Below are 21508 nucleotides of genomic sequence, written 5' to 3'. Positions count from 1 at the left end.
GCATTTGAGTTGATGTTTTTTTTTCAGAGTTGTTTCCCTCTAAGTCTTGGTTCATCGCCGACCCAGATATCCAACTCTGAGTGTCCTGGAGACGTGGCACGGAAACGGCGTCATTTTTCACATCTTTGTTTCACTGGTACAGGAGACGCTGGCAAGGTCTCTGAGTCTGAGGAGTGTGCCCCCCCCCCCCCCCCCCCCCCCCCCTTGTGATGAGGAGGAGTGGTACGGCCCCATAACCCAGGACCTGTCTGCATCTGCAGAAGACTCCAATGGCAGTGTGGAAGGATCCAACACCGGGGACGGGACGGGGGGTGTGGGGGGATCTGTGCGCTCACGATGGAATGGAGACCCGCCCCCTGCGTGGGGATGTGGGAAGCTCCGCCCAGGAAGGATGTGTCTCCACGTCTGCCTCCTGCGCGTGACGGATATTATCCAAGCTGACGGCTTGCTGCCGATGGATCCACTGCGGGAGCGGGGGCGGGGGGGGGTTAGGGTACTGATGGGCGCACGGGCTGGCGGGTCAACGGCGGGTCCATGCGGGTGAAACGCCGTACGCCTGCACTGACCTCGGTAAGGCCCTGCCGACTGCTTTGTTGCCCATGGCGACACAGCGGCGCATCCGCGCGGGAGGGAAAGGCTCACACCCGGAGCAAAGCGCTCAGCTGCACGGTGTTCAGCTGCGCAGTGTTGTGCACGCAGTTTTCAGCTGCGCAGTGTTGTGCACGCTGTGTTCAGCTGCACGGTGTTCAGCTGCGCAGTGTTGTGCACGCTGTGTTCAGCTGCACGGTGTTCAGCTGCGCAGTGTTGTGCACGCTGTGTTCAGCTGCACGGTGTTCAGCTGCGCAGTGTTGTGCACGCTGTGTTCAGCTGCACGGTGTTCAGCTGCGCAGTGTTGTGCACGCTGTGTTCAGCTGCACGGTGTTCAGCTGCGCAGTGTTGTGCACGCTGTGTTCAGCTGCGCAGTGTTCTGCACACTGTGTTCAGCTGCAGGGTGTTCAGCACGCTGTGTTCTGCTGCGTGGTGTGCACACGGTGTTCAGCTGCGCAGTGTTCAGCTGTGCGGTGCTCAGCATGCAGGGTTCAGCTGCGCAGTATTCAGCACGTGGTGTTCAGCATGCGGTGTTCAGCTGCGTAGTGTTGTGCACGCTGTGTTCAGCTGCGCGGTGTTCAGCTTCCCAGCCCTGTTCCTGGAGATCGTGGACCTCTTGTGTGATTGCTTCAGGTGAGATTTTAAAGGTGCTGTACAAAGTTTAAAGTTTATGAACTCATGAATGTGTAGGTGTCACATCAGAAAAAAACTGTAGGACAATTAGTGAGAGTGTAGATTTATTTGTTATGAATGATAAAATAAAAAAGGTTTTAATTGTTTTTCAATATCGGCATATTATGCCAGTGCTCCTCCCTTGTTGCTTTTGGCCATTATTTTGGCCGTTCATCTTCTTCATATCCGTGCGTTGAGTGTCTTTATTCCTCAGGAGAGACGCAGGGCGTTTCCAGGACACCCCTGTCTTCTGTGCGTGGAGAACGGGGCTGGGACAGGCTGTGGGGAGAGCCCCCCCCCCCCATGTGGTGGACGGGACATCCATGGGGTTTGCAGGGGGGTTTTGGACCAGCAGGAAAGTGTGTAGTGAGAAATGCTTTGTGAATTGGGCTGTTCAGATGAACCAGACTGGGTTTGATGTTTACAGTGAAACCCAGGCCGTGACAGGGGGAATAAACACGTTTAAAACATGTCATGGCTGCCCTTTTCCCTGTTTCCTTTATGTTCTTGGTATTTATTTTAAATCACGTTTTTCTCCCTTAACTTTGTTATTTCATTCTTGTCTTGGGAGTGAACGTGCTTGTTGAGTGTTTCTGTGTTTCCCGCTCTTTGGTAACGGATCTCGTTTGAATTCTGTGACGTCTCCGTTTCTCTCACAGTCAGGCTTCATTTATTCCCAGTCATCCTCTTTTTAATGTCCTACAAATAGGTTTTTACCCCATGTTCTTATTTTGGCCATTTATAAACTGGAAAATGACATTTTAAATGTAAGACCTTTTTTTAAAAAAAAGACAAATTAAGACATTGGTTGAATTAACTCAGAAAGTAGGCTACATAAATTGCTATATAAAATAACAACAGAAATAAGCCGATATAAATGAAACAACCAACAGTAATTACCTGTTTTAACGTAGTGTCTATGATGCCTTAACACACACACACACACATAGTATAAAATATGGCTGCGCACGATTATGGCTGACTACACCTATCATAATTAGTCTCGCGCTATTTCCCGTCGCACGGGTTACTTTCCCGGGACGCGTGTTTTAAAGCGCACCCAGATGTCGCTATAGCGGCTTCGGCAGGGTAGTTGTGACAGTACAGTGCTCGCTCTTCCCTTTTCTGCCGCGTGCTCCATGCTTTTTTTATCCCGAGTTTGACCCTAGTTACTGTTTCCTCTCTGGTCTGTGTATAAAGTCCCCATGCGTTCCCCATGCAGTCTCTTTCCCTTACCGCAAAACAGCAGTGAGTGCCTCACTCACCGTCCTTTCACAACTCAAAAAAAGAAAAAATAAATAAAAAAACACAAAATATACAAAAATCTTTATAAAAAATAATTAAGTAGCGGAACATCAACACGAGAAAACTACAAATTAAAAAAATATATATAAAAATCGTAAATACTGATTTTTTTTTATTTAAATTTTTCTTTTCTTTTTTAAGAAAACGGAAGGCCTCGGGCTTATCTAGCCTGAAGTTTTTTAAGACAAAATATAAAAACAAATATTAAAAAAAAGAAGAAAACTTGGAAAAACCAGGAGTTCTTGGAAACAATTGGGATTCCACATCACTTCCACGCTGTTACACTGGCTGTCAGTTGTCCTGCCATTTTAAGTTGACAGGTCCTGTAAAAGTTTTGCAGAATACCGGACCGTGTGGGCAGAGACGAATAATCTCTGTAATAACAGAGCGGCATACGTTACGTTATCTAAATACCCCATAAATTCGGAAGCTAGGTGATTGCGCTACTGGACATTTCGCAGCTCGTCGTTCACGACGCGTTTCGCCCATACGTTTCACGCCCGAGAAATGAACACAGCGACAGCGGGCAGTTATCCGATGGCTTCCCTCTACGTTGGCGACCTGCACCCCGATATAACCGAGGCAATGCTGTACGAGAAATTCAGCCCGGCCGGTCCCGTTCTGTCCATTCGGGTCTGTCGCGACATGATCACCCGACGATCCTTGGGTTACGCCTATGTTAACTTTCAGCAACCCGCCGACGGTAAGTCTCATAAAAACGAATTCCCGTTATGTGTGTGCGCACGTCTGGGACGGTATCAACGGGATTATTTAAATACCATTGCCGTGTCCGTGAACAGCGTTTCCCCCAAACGTGTCGTTCGTTGCAGTGCTTTGCAGTGTTTAGCCAGAGAGAATCCAGCACACCGGCTTTTTTTCCTCTCCAAAAGACCATGTGCCTCGCAAGCTGTAGGTAACGGTTTTTTCCGTACAGGACTGTTTCTAATGTCTATCGTCACCTGGGTCACGTTGATGAATCAGCAAGCCAGCTGATGGAATTGATTTTGAAACGAAAAGGCTCTTCACTTTTTGATAGTGCACCTCTGCTGCAACAGCTACACCCCTCCGAATGAGAATGACCTCATTCCGTAGCAGGCAGAATATATCGGGCTCGACGGTGGCTTAGATCAGGGTCAGTGTGGGGAACGAGTCCTGCGTTTTGAGAAGGGGACAGTTTTTTGGGGAATCTAGCCGTGTTCTTCCTGTTCAGTGCATTGCTCCTGGATTTTTCGCTGTGATTGGCTGAGAGTTCCAGCCTTAGCGAGGTTCCACACTCTCACCCTTGAAGTGTAGTAACACATGACTTGTGTGGCCATGTCTCTATCCGCCTGATATGATACTCACTAGCATGACAACCTCTCTCTCTCTCTCTCTCTCTCTCTCTCTCTCTCTCAGACACACTCATACACACACACACACTCATTCACTCTTCCACACAGTCGCACACACACAGTCTTAAACACACCTGCATGCACACACACTCTCTCTCACACACACACATACACGCGCGCACACACACACAGACACACAGGACAAGGCAGTGGACCTGTTCCCAAAGCAACATCTTACAGAAGTCACAGAAGCTAACAAAAAATTAATCTCGCTTCCACAGTCACGTAGCTTTTGTATTTGAAACAGACGTTTTGACGCAGTATGTCCGGCAGTCCTCCACACTGTCCACTCAGTTGGGCAGTGCGTGTGGATGCCTGAATCCTCAGTCGGGTGCGTTTGCAGCCCCTCTGTCTTCTCCCTCTCATAGGTAGGACTCCCCTCATTTGGATCCTCCCGAATATCAGCACCATGGGAGCGGGACGGGTTCTGCTCCACATTACTAACCCATAACCCAAACTGACCCATTTTCCACTTCTATTTTAAGGGGTACCAAGGGGACAGACTCTCAGCTTATTTCAGTCCCTCTGTCTGTCTCTCTGTCTCTCTATTCTTCTTTCTTTCATCTGTCTTTCATCCCTCCTCACTCTCTTCATCTCCCACAACACTTTACTCTTTCCCTCTCTCTCCTGCAACTCTCTCTCCCTGTTCATCAGAGTAAAACAGGAGAGGTGTCCTCCTTGCAAACACGAACACTGATCAAAGCACGGCTCGGTTCTCCCTGTTCCTTGCCCTGGTCCTCCTCGTGCTGATTCTTCCCCGGTGGTTTGACCCACTGACGCGATGGTGGTGACATCCTGTTATTGTAATGGCTGACTCATGCATAATCACCATCCTGGATGCACTTACCTCTTCCTATATAGAATCCATTGACAAAGTACGGAGAAGGGCAACTAATGGGGTTCCATGTGGGAAATGTAAAAGTTAAGTAGAAAATCTTTAACAAATGTTTAGCCAAAAAAGACTTGTATAGGGGGAGTTTTTTTTATTAATGAAAGAGGCAAAATGAAGAACAAAATATATTTATGAAACAAGGGGGTGTTGAACGGCCTGTTCTCCTCATTATGGATTCTTATGTTCTTGTGTTCTAGATGGGCTGAATGGCCTGTTCTCCTCAATATGTATTCTTATGTTCTTGTGTTCTAGATGGGCTGAATGGCATGTTCTTCCCCACTTAAATGTTCTTACAGTTATGTTACTTTTAATTGAAATTCGGATCAAGGGTGTGTAGACATAGTGGTTGAGCCATAGCTGCAAAATCTCCATATCTCCACTGTGCAGTGAATAACTGAACTGCATACGCACAGAGGGCACAAAGGCTCTGTTGTCTCTGTGGTAAAGAGCAACAACAGGTGTCAAAGCACCAGCGTGGCTGTTTCTCCAAGCGTGCAGCGTGCGGTCTCGCCTTCTGCCGGGCTAGGGGTGTCGGGTAAAAATCCCAGACAACTGTTGGGGGTCCTCGCAGGGTGATGGTGATATTGCAGCAGTGTGTAGTTATGTGACATCACAGCAGTAGAGCGCTGCCATAGCGACCGGGCTGGCTGGATCAGGTGACTGTGATGTCACCTCAGTTTGAGCCTCATTGTGTGGAGAGTCTCTTACGCACGTGGTTCCCAGAACTTTCCAGAATGTATCCTACTTTTCCAAGAATTTCCAAAGTGTTCAGAGTGTCCTAATGTTCCTTCCGACTCCCTGAGTATTCACATTAAGCGTATTTCCCTGTTCAGGATGACAAATTTTTCAGCGTACAAATTTTGTAACGTTCAATACATCTGGAACTCTAGGAGAGTTGGTGTCAATTAATGAATTTAATTTAATCAACTGAAAATAGCTCAGTAAAGTTGGTATAAGGATTGTCCTCTTCCTTTAATTGATTTAATTTCAATTTCTTATGAGAGTTCACTGAATTAAAATTGAATTCATCCCAACTGTGGTATCTTTTGGGACAGGATTTTATGTTATTGATGTGTCATATTGTTATTGAAGGGCAGGATCAAAAGCCATTTCCTCTCAGTTTCAGAGTTCAGTCACTTAATTTCCCACAATGTATCTAATTTCCCATGATGCTCCTCACTGACTTGTGACTGATGGTGAGCATGTGTATGAGAGGCTCTGCAGTACTGACATGCTGTGTGTGTGTGCGTGCGTGCGTGTGTGTGTGTGTAGTGGTGTGCGTGTGCGTGTGTGTGTGCGAGTGTGTGTGTGTGTGTGTGTGTGTGTGTGTGCTGTGTGTGTGTGTGGCGTGGGTCGTGCGGTGCGTGTGCGTGTGGTGTGTGGTGTGGTGTGCGTGTGCGTGTGTGTGTGTGAGTGTGTGTGTGTGTGTGTGTGTGTGTCTCCTCCCCGGCTTTGTAAACAGCGTGCCTTACGGAGTAAAACATTACCTGGCAGCTGCTCTAACTCTGGCCTGCCCTCGACCATGTGGCCTTGAGAACAGCCTGTGATTGGCTCCTGTGAGCTATCCTATTACAAATGTGACAGATCCTGGGAACACAGCCTCTGCACTGTGGTGTGAGTATGTGTGAGTGTGTGTGTGTGGGTGTGTGTGTGTGCATGTGTGTGTCTGTGTGTGTGTTTGTGTGTGTGAGTATATGTGTGCGTGAGTGTGTGTGTGCGTGTATGTTTACTGCATGCCACTCAGCTGCGCATCCCAGCTGCGCATTTGTAAACAGCTGCCGGTGCTCATCTGCTTGGTTCCTGTCCGAATGCATCCACCCCCCACACAGGCAGTGCAGAAATTTCAAACCACCACCCATGCCAGCACATACCTTTCAGGACCCCTCTCTGCTAAATATAGAACCCTGTCAGGGCTGGCCAGGGACTGCCTGTCCATAAAAAACTCTGCCTGCAGTTTTACTGCCGGTCACTGTTTTTGGATGAGCAGGGAGGCCCCAGAAATCTCCCTGATCGAGTTGCATCCCCGGATTTCACAGGACCTGCTTTGTGTTTTTATTTGTGTGGTGTGTGTTCGGTGGCCTGGAGAGAGGTCTGGTTTGTGAAACAGTCAGAGTGGTGAGGCAGACCGCCTCTCTGACAGAGAGGTCGTTCCTGTGCGCTCTCTGACAGAGAGATCGTGAGGACAGTCAGCGCCAGTGTGCTTTCTCTCCTGTTCTGTCCTCCCTAGCGCCCGTTCCAAACTCCCCCAGGTCCTCACACGACTCAGGCCCGGTCACCACCTGCAGGTCCCCCTCAGAACATTCTGGAAGGGACCGTGTGGGGTGATGGGGCACCCATTGTGCGCCCGTTTGTGAAGCACAATCGCCAAGCGCGAACACGCTGATGTCAGCAAACGGCCACACTCTCTGTTCTGTTTACTGTTCCCTTTGTGTGTGTGTGTGTGTGTGTGAGTGTGTGTGTATTTGTGAGTGTGTTTGTGAGTGTGACTGTGTGAATGTGTGTGTGTGTGAGTGTGTGTGTGTGTGAGATGCGTGATTCAATTTTTGCTTTTTTCAGATAACTAGCCATATCAGTCAGTACAAAAGTTAGATCAATAGAATTAAATCAGTGTTTAAATTCTGGGTCTGGATGATATTTTAAACTCAGTCCATTTACAGTAGGTAATTATAGTTCCAACCCAGAGGGTTGATAGGTGCAAATAAATATGGTAAGTAAATTCTTGATTCAATAAATAAATACATAAATAATGCTTATAAATCAGGGCTTGGATGATTTTCCTTAGTCAGTGGATCTATCGCTCCTACAATGAAATAGCACTGCAGGTTTATTGAATGTCTGTTTTGACTGCAGTTAGTTGTGAGACCCGGGACTTGGCATTTTCGCTGGTCTTTGCCTAAACATTCAGGTATGCACTTTTGTTGAATTACAGCCATACTGCTAATGTGGTATGTGCAGCAGTATCAGTCCAGAGAGAGTTCTGAGGGGTGCAAGACTTTCAGGAACATGGGTGGAGCCATCTGCCAAAGTTGTCCAATCAGCTGTCGCCTTGTATTTCTGTGTGTAATTTTCTCTGTGTGTGGGTGGTGCTCTGATCTGGGGGTGTGGGTCAGGTAGGCCCCGCACACCTGGCTGTCCCCTCTCCACTCATGGATTCTGCCTCCTGATTGGACAGTGAGGTTTCATGAGTGGTCATAACAGGGTGGAAGAAATTTTCACTTTCACTTTTTTTGTTGAAGAAATCAAAATGTTTCGCTCTCCACAGTAAAACATAAGGGTCTGTATTCATAAGAGCCTCAGAATGGAATGGCTGCTGATCTATTATCAGGGTTCCCACATCCAAACCTTGTCTATTATTAGCGAAAGGTCAACGTAGAAGTTCTAATCTGAGATTCTGTATCAATGCCGGCTGAATGCTGATTAGAATCTGTGAGTAATCCCTTGCTTATGGAAGACCCCCCTCATGTTCCAATCGCGAACTCTGCCTGCCAGCTGAACGAGCTCTGGACACCATGAATTTCGACGTGGTGAAGGGCAAGCCCATCCGGATCATGTGGTCCCAGAGGGACCCCTCGCTCAGGAAATCCGGGGTGGGGAACGTCTTCATCAAAAACCTGGACAAGTCCATCGACAACAAGGCCCTCTACGACACCTTCTCTGCCTTCGGGAACATCCTGTCCTGCAAGGTAGGGCTTTGAGTGTGTGTGTGTGTGTGTGTCTGTGTACACACACGTGTATGGATTTAGGGTGCAGAGGCAATAGGTGTATGGTGACTGTGATTTAGCAGAGGGGGTCAAAGGCTTTTTGCAGGTTTTTGTAACTTCCTGTGTCCCAATACAAGACATTCTTAACAATCTCACCTTCAGACCGATCTGTTGGGATGCTCTGGCCTAATCCCTCTCTCTCGCCCCGGGACAGGTGGTGTGTGACGAAAACGGGTCGAAGGGGTACGCCTTTGTGCACTTCGAGACACAGGATGCAGCGGACCGCGCCATCGAGAAGATGAACGGCATGCTGCTGAACGACCGCAAGGTGTGAGTGTCCTGGCACAGAGAAGCCCCGAGTCTGCGCTACTGCGGCTAACGTGCTCGCTAAGCACTAAGGGAGGCCTGAGTCTGCGCTACTGTGGCTAACGTGCTCGCTAAGCACTAAGGGAGGCCTGAGTCTGTGCTACTGCGGCTAACATACTCGCTAAGCACGAAGACAGGCCTGAGTCTGCGCTACTGCAGCTAACGTGTGCTAAGCGCTAAGACAGGCCAGGCTCTGTGTTACTGCAGCTAACGTGCCTGCTAAGCACTAAGGCAGGCCTGAGTCTGTGTTACTGCAGCTAACATGTGCTAAGCGCTAAGACAGGCCTGAGTCTGTGTTACTGCGGCTAACGTGTGCTAAGCGCTAAGACAGGCCTGAGTCTGCGCTACTGCAGCTAACATGCGCTATGCGCTAAGGCAAGCCTGAGTCTGCCCTACTGCAGCTAACGTGCGCTAAGCGCTACGACAGGCCTGAGTCTGCGCCACTGCAGCTAACGTGCGCTAGGCGCTAAGACAGGCCTGAGTCTGTGTTACTGCAGCTAACGTGCTCACGAAGCGCTAAGACAGGCCTGAGTCTGCCCTACTGCAGCTAACATGTTAGCTAACTGCTAAGGCAGGCCTAAGTCTGTGATATAGCTAACGTGCGCTAAGCACTAAGACAGGGCAGAGTATGTTCATTGTACTGGGGGTAATCCATCTGTTCATTTCTCTAAGAAAGATTGGGTTTGATCCTAAATGATGATGTTGAAGAATGATGATGGTGTTGGTGGTGATCGGGAGTCAGGCCAGGAAGAGAGGTTACAGTACTGACCAACAGTCAGGCCAGGGAGTGAGGTCATAGTACTGACTAGCAGTCAGGCCAGGGAGTGAGGTCATAGTACTGACCAGCAGTCAGGCCAGGGAGTGGGGTCATAGTACTGACCAGCAGTCAGGCCAGGGAGTGAGGTCATAGTACTGACCAGCAGTCAGGCCAGGGAGTGAGGTCATAGTACTGACCAGCAGTCATGCCAGGGAGTGAGGTCATAGTACTGACCAGCAGTCAGGCCAGGGAGTGAGGTCATAGTACTGACCAGCAGTCAGGCCAGGGAGTGAGGTCATAGTACTGACCAGCAGTCAGGCCAGGGAGTGAGGTCATAGTACTGACCAGCAGTCAGGCCAGGGAGTGAGGTCATAGTACTGACCAGCAGTCAGGCCAGGGAGTGAGGTCATAGTACTGACCAGCAGTCAGGCCAGGGAGTGGGGTTATAGTACTGACCAGCAGTCAGGCCAGGGAGTGAGGTTATAGTACTGACCAGCAGTCAGGCCAGGGAGTGAGGTCATAGTACTGACCAGCAGTCAGGCCAGGGAGTGAGGTCATAGTACTGACCAGCAGTGACGCAGTGCGCTAGTTGCTCGTTTTTGTGACTGAGCATGTGCAGTAATACGCTGGGTATGGTGTGTGTTTCCGTGCTGTTGTCACTATCTTCTGGTTCCTGATGTGGTGTTTTTGTTTGGTTTCGTTTTTTGGTGTTTGTAGACAGGCACTTTTCTGTTTACAATTATCTGTGCGTTTCATCCATACGGCCAAAGGTTTCTTTATTCCTCCTCGTCCTCCTCCTCCTCCCAGAAGTCTGTTCTTCCAACTGAATCAAATGTTTTTGTTTTTTTCCTGTGCTTAGATGCCATAGAAGGAGGTAGAGTATGGAGTCACTGTGTGATGTTTCCCTCGCTGTCACTCACTAGCATCTACATCCTGAATAAGACCCGCCCCCAGGTTTAAATTTAAGGACAAGGGGGAGACAGGTGCACAGTCCCCCCACTGTTCCTGCACTGGAACCTTTGAGATGAGTCACATGGGGTCCTCTGGTTCCTGAAACACAGGTTTGTGGGGCGTTTCAAATCTCGGAAGGAGCGGGAGGCTGAACTGGGAGCCAAAGCAAAGGAGTTCACCAACGTCTACATCAAGAACTTCGGCGAGGACATGGACGATGACAGGCTCAAGGAACTCTTTGACAAGTACGGTAAGGGCTCCAAAAACACCTCCCTCTCTTTCAAAAACACTGCTCTCTCTTTCAAAAACACCTCTCTCTCTCTTTCAGAAACACCTCTCTCTCTTTCAGAAACACCTCCCTCTCTTTCAAAATCACCTCTCTCTCTTCCAAAAACACCTCTGTCCTGTTAAATAAGCACCTCTCTCCTTTTTAGATACACTTCTGTCCCTTTGAATCAGTTCTTAGTCACTTTGGCTTAGGCGCATTTGCCTAATGATTACATTTTAAACTCACTTTATTTAATTTAATTGTTTAACCTTTATTTAAGCAGCAAGTCTGAAAATCTCTTTTCTGAGGGAGACCCGGCCAGGAAAGTGACCATGCAGTGCAGTTAAAACACGACTGGCCAGACATACACACTGTATCAAATCAAAATTCAGTGTGACACACATACAAGCAGCACAGCATGTTACAGAGATCATTGGCTGATCTGAGCTTTACTCTCACATAGGCACAGTGAAACGTGTGTTTCAGTGTGTGTGTGTGTGTTTTGAGTGTTGAATGTAATGTACTGCAGCGCCATTACCTGTGGGAAAAACTGGACTCTCTCCCCTCTCTGACCCCCCCCCCCCACAGGTAAAACTCTCAGCGTGAAAGTGATGACGGACCCCACGGGGAAGTCGCGCGGCTTCGGTTTCGTCAGCTATGAGAAGCACGAAGACGCCAACAAGGTGTGGCACCCAGAATGCATGAGGAAAGGATGTGGCACCTGTGATTGGTCAACGAGGCTTTAAAAATCATATGCTGTCAATCGCTAACATAGAAACCAAACAGGCTGATCCAGAGTGGTGATTGGTCCAAATCAGCGGGTCACACAGGGATGACACACAGCTAGCTCCACCCATTTCGCGGCTGGTGACACCTCAATTATCACTAAGCACACTCCAAACATTTAAAGGCCTGAGCCAGGTGTGTGAGCTAATCCAGGTGTGTGAGCAGAGCCAGGTGTGTGAGCTGATCCAGGTGTGTGAGCTGAGCCAGGTGTGTGTGTCTGTTATGAGAATTTACTCAATTGTTGGCCAATCCATGCTTGCATCTGTAATGGTGTGTGTGTGTGTGTGTGTACAGGCGGTGGAGAAGATGAACGGTACAGAGCTGACCCAGGTGTGTGTGTGTGTGTGTGTGTGTGCAGGCGGTGGAGGAGATGAACAGTACAGAGCTGACCCAGGTGTGTGTGTGTGTGTGTGTGTGTGTGTGCAGGCGGTGGAGGAGATGAACAGTGACAGTAGGCCCTCGATGACCCAGGTGTGTGTGTGTGTGTGTGTGTGTGTGTGTGTGGTGTGTGCAGAGGAGATAATACAGAGTGACCCAGGTGGTGTGGTGTGTTTTGGAGGCGGAGGAGATGACAGACAGAGTACGGGGGGGGGCAGGTGATGAACGGGAAGGTGGTGTGTGTGTCAGGGGAAGCCGCCCCCATCAGCGTAGAGCGAATAAATGGGCGGCGAGGCGGGAGGCATCAAGAGGAAGTTTGAGCAGCTCAAGCAGGAGCGAATCAGCAGATACCAGGTCAGCAAGCCCCGCCCACATTTTCATACCACTGCTCCTCATTGGTCCACGTAAACTGACACTGCATGCAGTTTAAGCACTGGTCATGTATGACATGACGATGCTTCCGTGTATTATAGTGTAGGGGGGCTTGAGATATGTGTGTGTGTGTGTGTGCACGTGTGTTTGTTCGTGTGTGAGTGTGAGTGCGCATGTGAGAGGACCATGTTGTTTTCTTATGCTTTTATATCCTGGACCCAGGGTGTGAATCTCTACATAAAGAACTTGGATGACACCATCGATGATGAAAAACTGCGCAAGGAATTCTCTCCTTTTGGCTCCATAACCAGTGCCAAAGTAAGACCATCTCACCAAATCACCAACCCTCCAACTCACTAACTTACCAAATTGACAAATCTCCAACTCACTAACTCACCAAATCACAAACTCTCCTACTCACTAGCTCACCAACTCACTAACTGAGCAAATCACCAAATCTCCATTCACTAACTCACCATCCCTCCAACTGACTAACTCACCAAATGAACAACTCTCCAACTCACTAACTCATCAACCCACCAACCTTCCAACTCAGTCACTCACCAAATCACCAACTCTCTCTAATTTTAAAACTCTTCAGCTCGCAGACTCATAAACTCGCGAGTTAATCAGGTCACCTTTAGAAATCCGAGGCAGTGTCTCCTCTCAGCAGCAGTGCCCGTACCCGCTGCAGGATAAATGCACTGACCGTAATGGGTGTGGCGCTGTGCGGTTTCCGTGGTGACAGGTGATGCTGGAGGAGGGCCGTTCGAAGGGCTTTGGCTTTGTGTGCTTCTCGTCGCCGGAGGAGGCCACCAAGGCGGTGACGGAGATGAACGGGCGCATCGTGGGCTCCAAGCCGCTGTACGTGGCGCTGGCGCAGCGCAAGGAGGAGCGCAAGGCCCACCTGACCAACCAGTACATGCAGCGCATCGCTGGCATGCGCGCAGTGCCCGCCAACGCCATCATCAACCAGTTCCAGCCGCCCGGCGGCTACTTCATGCCCGCCGTGCCACAGGTGAGCCGCAGGACAGGAGCCGAGCGTGCGCCAACTCACCGCCGCCAGCACTCACACGGTTCCAGCTCCACTGCTAGCGATGCTAATGTCTGTCTCAGCCTGAGTCACTGTTAGCGATGCTAATGTCTGTCTCAGCCTGAGTCACTGCTAGCGATGCTAATGTCTGTCTCAGCCTGAGTCACTGTTAGCGATGCTAATGTGTGTCTGTCTCAGCCTGAGTCACTGTTAGCGATGCTAATGTCTGTCTCAGCCTGAGTCACTGCTAGCGATGCTAATGTCTGTCTCAGCCTGAGTCACTGCTAGCAATGCTAATGTCTGTCTGTCTCAGCCTGAGTCACTGCTAGCGATGCTAATGTCTGTCTCAGCCTGCGTCACTGCTAGCGATGCTAATGTCTGTCTCAACCTGAGTCACTGCTAGCGATGCTAATGTCTGTCTCAGCCTGAGTCGCTGTTAGCGATGCTAATGTCTGTCTCAGCCTGAGTCACTGCTAGCGATGCTAATGTCTGTCTCAGTCTGAGTCACTGTTAGCGATGCTAATGTCTGTCTCAGCCTGAGTCACTGCTAGCAAAGCTAATGTGTGTCTGTCTCAGCCGGAGTCACTGCTAGCGATGCTAATGTCTGTCTGTCTCAGCCTGAGTCACTGCTAGCGATGCTAATGTCTGTCTGTCTCAGCCTGAGTCACTGCTAGCGATGCTAATGTCTGTCTGTCTCAGCCTGAGTCACTGCTAGCGATGCTAATGTCTGTCTCAGCCTGCGTCACTATTAGCGATGCTAATGTCTGTCTCAGCCTGAGTCACTATTAGCGATGCTAATGTGTGTCTGTCTCAGCCTGAGTCACTGCTAGCGATGCTAATGTCTGTCTCTGCCTGAGTCACTGTTAGCGATGCTAATGTCTGTCTCAGCCTGAGTCGTTGTTAGCGATGCTAATGTCTGTCTCAGCCTGAGTCACTGCTAGCGATGCTAATGTCTGTCTCAGCCTGAGTCACTGCTAGCGATGCTAATGTCTGTCTCAGCCTGAGTCACTGTTAGCGATGCTAATGTCTGTCTCAGCCTGAGTCACTGCTAGCGATGCTAATGTCTGTCTCAGCCTGAGTCACTGCTAGCGATGCTAATGTCTGTCTCAGCCTGAGTCACTGCTAGCGATGCTAATGTCTGTCTCAGCCTGAGTCACTGCTAGCGATGCTAATGTCTGTCTCAGCCTGAGTCACTGCTAGCGATGCTAATGTCTGTCTCAGCCTGAGTCACTGCTAGCAATGCTAATGTCTGTCTGTCTCAGCCTGAGTCACTGCTAGCGATGCTAATGTCTGTCTCAGCCTGCGTCACTGCTAGCGATGCTAATGTCTGTCTCAACCTGAGTCACTGCTAGCGATGCTAATGTCTGTCTCAGCCTGAGTCGCTGTTAGCGATGCTAATGTCTGTCTCAGCCTGAGTCACTGCTAGCGATGCTAATGTCTGTCTCAGCCTGAGTCACTGTTAGCGATGCTAATGTCTGTCTCAGCCTGAGTCACTGCTAGCAAAGCTAATGTGTGTCTGTCTCAGCCGGAGTCACTGCTAGCGATGCTAATGTCTGTCTCAGCCTGAGTCACTGCTAGCAAAGCTAATGTGTGTCTGTCTCAGCCGGAGTCACTGCTAGCGATGCTAATGTCTGTCTGTCTCAGCCTGAGTCACTGCTAGCGATGCTAATGTCTGTCTGTCTCAGCCTGAGTCACTGCTAGCGATGCTAATGTCTGTCTGTCTCAGCCTGAGTCACTGCTAGCGATGCTAATGTCTGTCTCAGCCTGCGTCACTATTAGCGATGCTAATGTCTGTCTCAGCCTGAGTCACTATTAGCGATGCTAATGTGTGTCTGTCTCAGCCTGAGTCACTGCTAGCGATGCTAATGTCTGTCTCTGCCTGAGTCACTGTTAGCGATGCTAATGTCTGTCTCAGCCTGAGTCGTTGTTAGCGATGCTAATGTCTGTCTCAGCCTGAGTCACTGCTAGCGATGCTAATGTCTGTCTCAGCCTGAGTCACTGCTAGCGATGCTAATGTCTGTCTCAGCCTGAGTCACTGTTAGCGATGCTAATGTCTGTCTCAGCCTGAGTCACTGCTAGCAATACTAATGTTTGTCTCAGCCTGAGTCACTGTTAGCGATGCTAATGTCTGTCTCAGCCTGAGTCGCTGTTAGCGATGCTAATGTCTGTCTCAGCCTGAGTCACTATTAGCGATGCTAATGTGTGTCTGTCTCAGCCTGAGTCACTGCTAGCGATGCTAATGTCTGTCTCAGCCTGAGTCACTGTTAGCGATGCTAATGTCTGTCTCAGCCTGAGGCGCTGTTAGCGATGCTAATGTGTGTCTCAGCCTGAGTCACTGCTAGCGATGCTGATGTCTGTCTCAGCCTGAGTCACTGCTAGCGATGCTAATGTCTGTCTCAGCCTGAGTCACTGCTAGCGATGCTAATGTGTGTCTGTCTCAGCCTGAATCACTGTTAGCAATGCTAATGTATGTCTGTCTCAGCCTGAGTCACTGTTAGTGATGCTAATGTGTGTCTGTCTCAGCCTGAGTTAGCGATGCTAACAGGGCTCTCAATCTGAGTCACAGTTTAATGATGCTAACAGATCTCTTTGGCTGAGCCACTGTTAGCAATGCTAACGAGGCTCTTTGCCTGAGTTTCTCCTCAGGATGCTAACTGGTGTTTCTCTTTGGCAGGCCCAGAACAGAACGACGTACTACGCACCGAACCAGCTGGCCCAGATGCGGCCAAACCCTCGCTGGCAGCAGCAAGGGGGTCGGGCACAAGGTGAGGAGTCTTTTTGATGGGGTTCCCATGGTCCCCAAAAATACTCAGACATTTTCAACCTGGATGGTCCAATGTCTTTATAAAGTCTTTGGAAATATCCCAGCTGATGTCTTGTATTCAATCAACATTTGTCCTTAATTTACAAGAAAACCCAATGAGTTTTCTTCACAAACTGGCTTTCGTGAGTTAGTTTTAGTGATGACTGAACTCACCAGTAAGTCTTGGTGATGGGGAAAACTTGGGCTTCTGTTCTGTTCAAGAGCACTGGCCTGTGAGCTCTTTCCCATCATGCACCACTCCCTCTCCAGGTGGGTTCCAGGGGATGCCCAACTCCCTGCGCCAGCCTGGTCCTCGTGCCAACCTGAGACACCTCGCCCCCAATGCCAACACACAAGGGCCCCGGGGCTTGACCTCGGGGGCGCAGAGAGTGGGTAAGAAAGTGGGGTACACAGAGTGGGTAAGGAAGTGGGGTACACAGAGTGGGTAAGGAAGTGGGGTACACAGAGTGGGTAAGGAAGTGGGGTACACAGAGTGGGTAAGGAAGTGGGGTACACAGAGTGGGTAAGAGTGGGATACAGAGAGAGAGTAAGGAAGTGGGGTACACGGAGTGGGTAAGGGAGTGGGGTACACGGAGTGGGTAAGGAAGTGAAGTACACAGAGTGGGTAAGGAAGTGGAGTACACAAAGTGGGTAAAACAGTGGGGTACACAACCTGGGTAAGGAGGTGGGGCACAGAGAGAGGATAAGAAAGTGGGGTACACAGAGTGGGTAGGAAATTGGGGCACAGAGAGGGGGTAAGGAGGTGGGGCACAGAGAGAGGGTAAGAAAGTGGGGTACAGAGTGGGTAAGAGTGGGATACAGAGAGTGGGTAAGAAAGTGGGGTACAGAGAGTGGGTAAGAAGGTGGGATATAGTGGGTATGTTGGAAAGATGGGTGCAGGACCATCTACCATTACTTTCTTCTGTAAATATCCGGTTGTGTAAATGGATGATACCTAAATGTGATCTCTCCTGACTTTGGAATTGAATGTCATGTACTATGTGTATAATACAGAGACCATTACATTACTTTTCATTTAAGCCTTAAATGCAAGTGGATGTTCTAATTATTGGAATCACTTGTGTTTTGGGTTAAGTATTTAGTGCGAGTGAATGTTGTAGCGTTGGGTTAGGGTTAGTTTTGACTTGTGTTTTGGGTTAAGTACTTAGTGTGAGTGAATGTTGTAGGTATAGCTTTGACTTGTGTTTTGGGTTAAGTACTCAGTGTGAGTGAATGTTGTAGCATTGGGTTAGGGTTAGAGTTAGTTTTGACTTGTGTTTTTGGTTAAGTACTCAGTGTGAGTGAACATTGCAGATATAGTTTTGACTTGTGTTTTGGGTTAAGTACTCAGTGAGAGTGAATGTTGTAGGTATAGCTTTGACTTGTGTTTTGGGTTAAGTACTCAGTGAGAGTGAATGTTGTAGGTATAGCTTTGACTTGTGTTTTGGGTTAAGTACTCAGTGAGAGTGAACGTTGTAGGTATAGGTTTGACTTGTGTTTTGGGTTAAGTGCTGAATGTGGGGGTACAGACTGCTCTTTCTGTTTGCAGGTGGCGGTCAGTCTCTGGGGCCACGCCCCTCCATGGGGGTCCCCACCCCCCGAGCTATGCCCCCCTACAAATACGCCACCACCGTGCGCAACACCCAGCCTCAGGTGGTGCAGCCAATCGCACTGCAGCAGGTAAACCGGCCCCCGCAAACCCACAAATACACCCAGCGCTGGCAGCCTGTGGCAGGCTTCAGTGTCAGAGTTAATTTTGACACAGTGTCAGTGTTAATATGGACTCTCAGTGTTAGTGTCAGTGTTGACTCTCAGTATCAGTGTTAATATTAACTCAGTGTCAGTGTTATATTGACTCTCTCAGTGTCAGTGTTATATTGAATCTCTCAGTGTCAGTGTTATATTGACTCTCTCAGTGTTATATTGACTCTCTCAGAGTCAGTGTTATATTGACTCTCTAAGTGCCAGTGTTATATTGATTGTCTCAGTGTCAGTGTTATATTGACTCTCAGAGTCAGTGTTATATTGACTCTCTAAGTGTCAGTGTTATATTGACTCTCTCAGAGTCAGTGTTATATTGACTCTCTCAGTGTCAGTGTTATATTGACTCTCTCAGTGTTAATACTGACGCTCTGTCTCTCAGGCCCAGCCTGCTGTCCATGTGCAGGGGCAGGAGCCCCTGACTGCCTCCATGCTGGCGGCAGCCCCGCCCCAGGAGCAGAAACAGATGCTCGGTGAGTGGAGGAACAGTCGGTGACAGACATGTTGAACAGCCAATCACAGATAGACGGGTGGAACCTATCATTTATTGATGGATGGAATCAGCCAATGAGAGATCTGTAGAATGGCACAAGGGAGCTGAGTGGAACGTTGTGGCTTACGTTAATGTGCAGTTATTTGCCTGCCACGAAACACACACTTTAACACAAAAGCAGTGTCCCCGCTTGGTTCTGGTTGTGAAAACCAAAGCATAAAATTTTAAATAAAAGGAGATGATTGGCTGCCTGTAGTACTGATCATAAATGCAGCCATATCCAATAGGCCATGACTCCATACATGGAGAACTGTTAAAAATAAATACAGACCCTGCTGCAGTCTCTGGGGAGGACAGGCCATCTCTGCCAAGTACACGGCTATGACTGAAGCCTGGGCTGCACTGAATGGAGAGCTCAGTAACAAACTACAATTACAGGTCACATGCTTGGACAAAAAGAGCAGACCTGGGTGGCAAATGCTTTATTTGAACAGCTTTAACCCTTTAGAGACACCAGTGTAATTCCTGCAGATTTCAGTGTTTTATTTGCATGATCTTACAGGGCAACCAAAACAAGGATGACAATTTTTTTTCACTTTCTGTCATTCTCCTCTCTCCCTCCTTCACTCTTCCTCCACCCCTCTCTCTCCCCCTCCCTCCCTCTCTCTCTCCCTCTCACCCCCCCTCCCTCTCCCTCTCTCCCTCACCCCCCCTCTCCCTCTCTCCCCCTCCCTCCCCCTCTCCCTCCCCCCCTCTCTGTCTCTCCCCCCCTCCCTCCTCCTCTCTCTCTCTCTCTCTCTCTCAGGGGAGCGTCTGTTCCCCCTGATTCAGGCCATGCACCCCAGCCTTGCAGGGAAGATCACCGGCATGCTGCTGGAGATCGACAACTCAGAGCTGCTGCACATGCTGGAGTCCCATGAGTCTCTGCGCTCCAAGGTCTGTGCGCTAACGTGCTGCGCCGCTGCTAACATGCTGCGGCTAACGGACTGCACCGCCGCTAACGTGCTCCAGCTAACGTGCTGCGCCACTGCTAATGTGCTGCAGCTAACATGCAGTGCCGCTGCTAATGTGCTGCACTGCCACTAACATGCTGCGGCTAACGTTCTGCGCCGCTGCTGACGTGCTCCAGCTAACGTGCTGCACCACCGCTAACGTGCTGCGGCTAATGTGCTGCACTGCTGCTAACGTGCTCCAGCTAATGGGCTGCACCGCCACTAACTGTGGGACCTGCACTGGTGTATTCGCCTCTTCACCGCCAATCAGTCAGGCTGACTGCTGTTATTGACATAGAGTATATAATATGTAGAGACAGCGACAATAGAAATCTATGGGGAGTACATCAGAACCAGAAAGTATAATTGTTTTACTCAACAGACATGCTCAGTTGTGTCCCCTAAATCACGTGTACAACGAGGATAGCGCAGACATTGGCTAAAATAAATAATCATTTAAAAATTTAATATCTTTGTGTGGTAGGAAAAAAATATTTTACCTCGTAAAAAACAATAAGTGATTTTTCTTTCTGTATAATGCACATTAATATTTAACTGGAAGTATTTTATTTCTGCTGTCAAAAATGAATGGAGCCCAATGGGGAAACTTGATTTTTGAGCAAAAACATAGATATCAGCAGGGGGCGACATTACATCTGGCGCTGAGGTTGAGAACTGAAAGCTAGGCCCTTCACCCCCTTCAACCCTGCCCTGACCTTTAACCCTCTCATCTCCTGTCCTGACTGTTCCCCTCTACCCTGACCTTTCACTGCCTGCCCTATCTCCTGACTTTTAACCTTTCACCTTTGACACTCCCCTGACCTTTAACCTCTGCCTCAGCCTTCAACCTCTGCCCCTCCCCTGATCTTTAACCCCCCCGTGCCCTGACCTTTAATCCTCTCCTCTGCTGTCCTGACTGTTCCCTCCTGCCCTGACCTTTAACCCTCTCCTCTGCTGTGCTGACTGTTCCCTCCTGCCCTGACCTTTAACCCTCTCCTCTGCTGTCCTGACTGTTCCCTCCTGCCCTGACCTTTAACCCTCTCCTCTGCTGTCCTGACTGTTCCCTCCTGCCCTGACCTTTAACCCTCTCCTCTGCTGTCCTGACTGTTCCCTCCTGCCCTGACCTTTAACCCCACCCCGTACTCACCCCTTTCACCCCCGCCCTGACCTTTAACCCCAGTCTGTGTGTGTGGTTTCCAGGTTGAGGAGGCCGTTGCCGTGCTACAGGCCCACCAGGCCAAGAAAGACGCCACTCAGAAAGTAGGGGTCATCGCCACAGCGACGGCCGCCGCCACGTCTTGACCTGAGCAGAGACCCTGACGACCTCAAAGAAAACAAGTAACTTTTACACCCACAGCTTATAACCACAGCTTATATCTGCTTTTACATCCACTCTGCTTATAACCACAGTTTATAACCACAGCTTATATCTGCTTTTACACCCACAGCTTATAACCACAGTTTATAACCACAGCTTATATCTGCTTTTACACCCACAGCTTATAACCACAGTTTATAACCACAGCTTATATCTGCTTTTACACCCACAGCTTATAACCACAGTTTATAACCACAGCTTATATCTGATTTTACACCCACAGCTTATAACCACAGCTTACATCTGCATTTACTAATTATAATTAGAGTTTTTTTTGTAGGCTGTGCTTATGTATGAGCTGTTTGTCGTGCATTCTCTTTCAAATACAAATGATATTGTTTTAGGGATTTGAATATTTTTTATTTTTGTGTGTGTTTAGGGTTGCAGGAGCTGAAGAGTCTGGAGAGAATCGCACCCAGCACGCCTCAGAGCCCTCTCGCAACCATGCAACACACACACAACACACACACACACACACACACACACACACACACACCACACACACACACACACACCTCACACACTGCACACACACACACACCACACACACACACACACACACACACACCACACACCACACACAACTACAGCACTGCACACACACACGCTCACACGCCACCT

The 21508-nt window shown here is 49.1% G+C and overlaps 1 protein-coding gene across 1 annotated transcript; it reads left to right on the top strand.

The window, feature by feature from the left end:
- Nucleotides 1-2476: 2476 nt before the first annotated feature.
- On the top strand, nt 2477-21303 carry pabpc4 (poly(A) binding protein, cytoplasmic 4 (inducible form)). Its single transcript, XM_064323840.1, has 16 exons — nt 2477-3268; nt 8338-8531; nt 8764-8879; nt 10734-10873; nt 11480-11574; nt 11972-12019; nt 12350-12409; nt 12650-12745; nt 13176-13445; nt 16135-16225; nt 16534-16656; nt 17813-17943; nt 18407-18497; nt 19323-19453; nt 20710-20847; nt 21267-21303. The coding sequence occupies exons 1-15, from the start codon at nt 3073-3075 to the stop codon at nt 20809-20811; spliced, it is 1884 nt and encodes a 627-aa protein (XP_064179910.1). The 5' UTR covers nt 2477-3072; the 3' UTR covers nt 20812-20847; nt 21267-21303.
- The last annotated feature ends 205 nt before the right edge of the window (nt 21304-21508 follow it).

The sequence above is a fragment of the Anguilla rostrata genome, chromosome 1, assembly GCF_018555375.3.
Source record: "Anguilla rostrata isolate EN2019 chromosome 1, ASM1855537v3, whole genome shotgun sequence".
In the NCBI taxonomy this organism is placed as follows: Eukaryota; Metazoa; Chordata; class Actinopteri; order Anguilliformes; family Anguillidae; genus Anguilla; species Anguilla rostrata.
This window is presented reverse-complemented; position numbering and strand designations above follow the sequence as displayed.

Excerpts from the sequence above, each read along its gene's own strand:
- pabpc4 (XM_064323840.1), top strand. The coding sequence starts at position 3,073 with ATGAACACAGCGACAGCGGGCAGTTATCCGATGGCTTCCCTCTACGTT. Across the intron at positions 11,575-11,971 it reads AGCACGAAGACGCCAACAAG|GCGGTGGAGAAGATGAACGG; the intron begins GTGTGGCACCCA and ends GTGTGTGTACAG. Across the intron at positions 12,410-12,649 it reads AGCGAATCAGCAGATACCAG|GGTGTGAATCTCTACATAAA; the intron begins GTCAGCAAGCCC and ends TCCTGGACCCAG.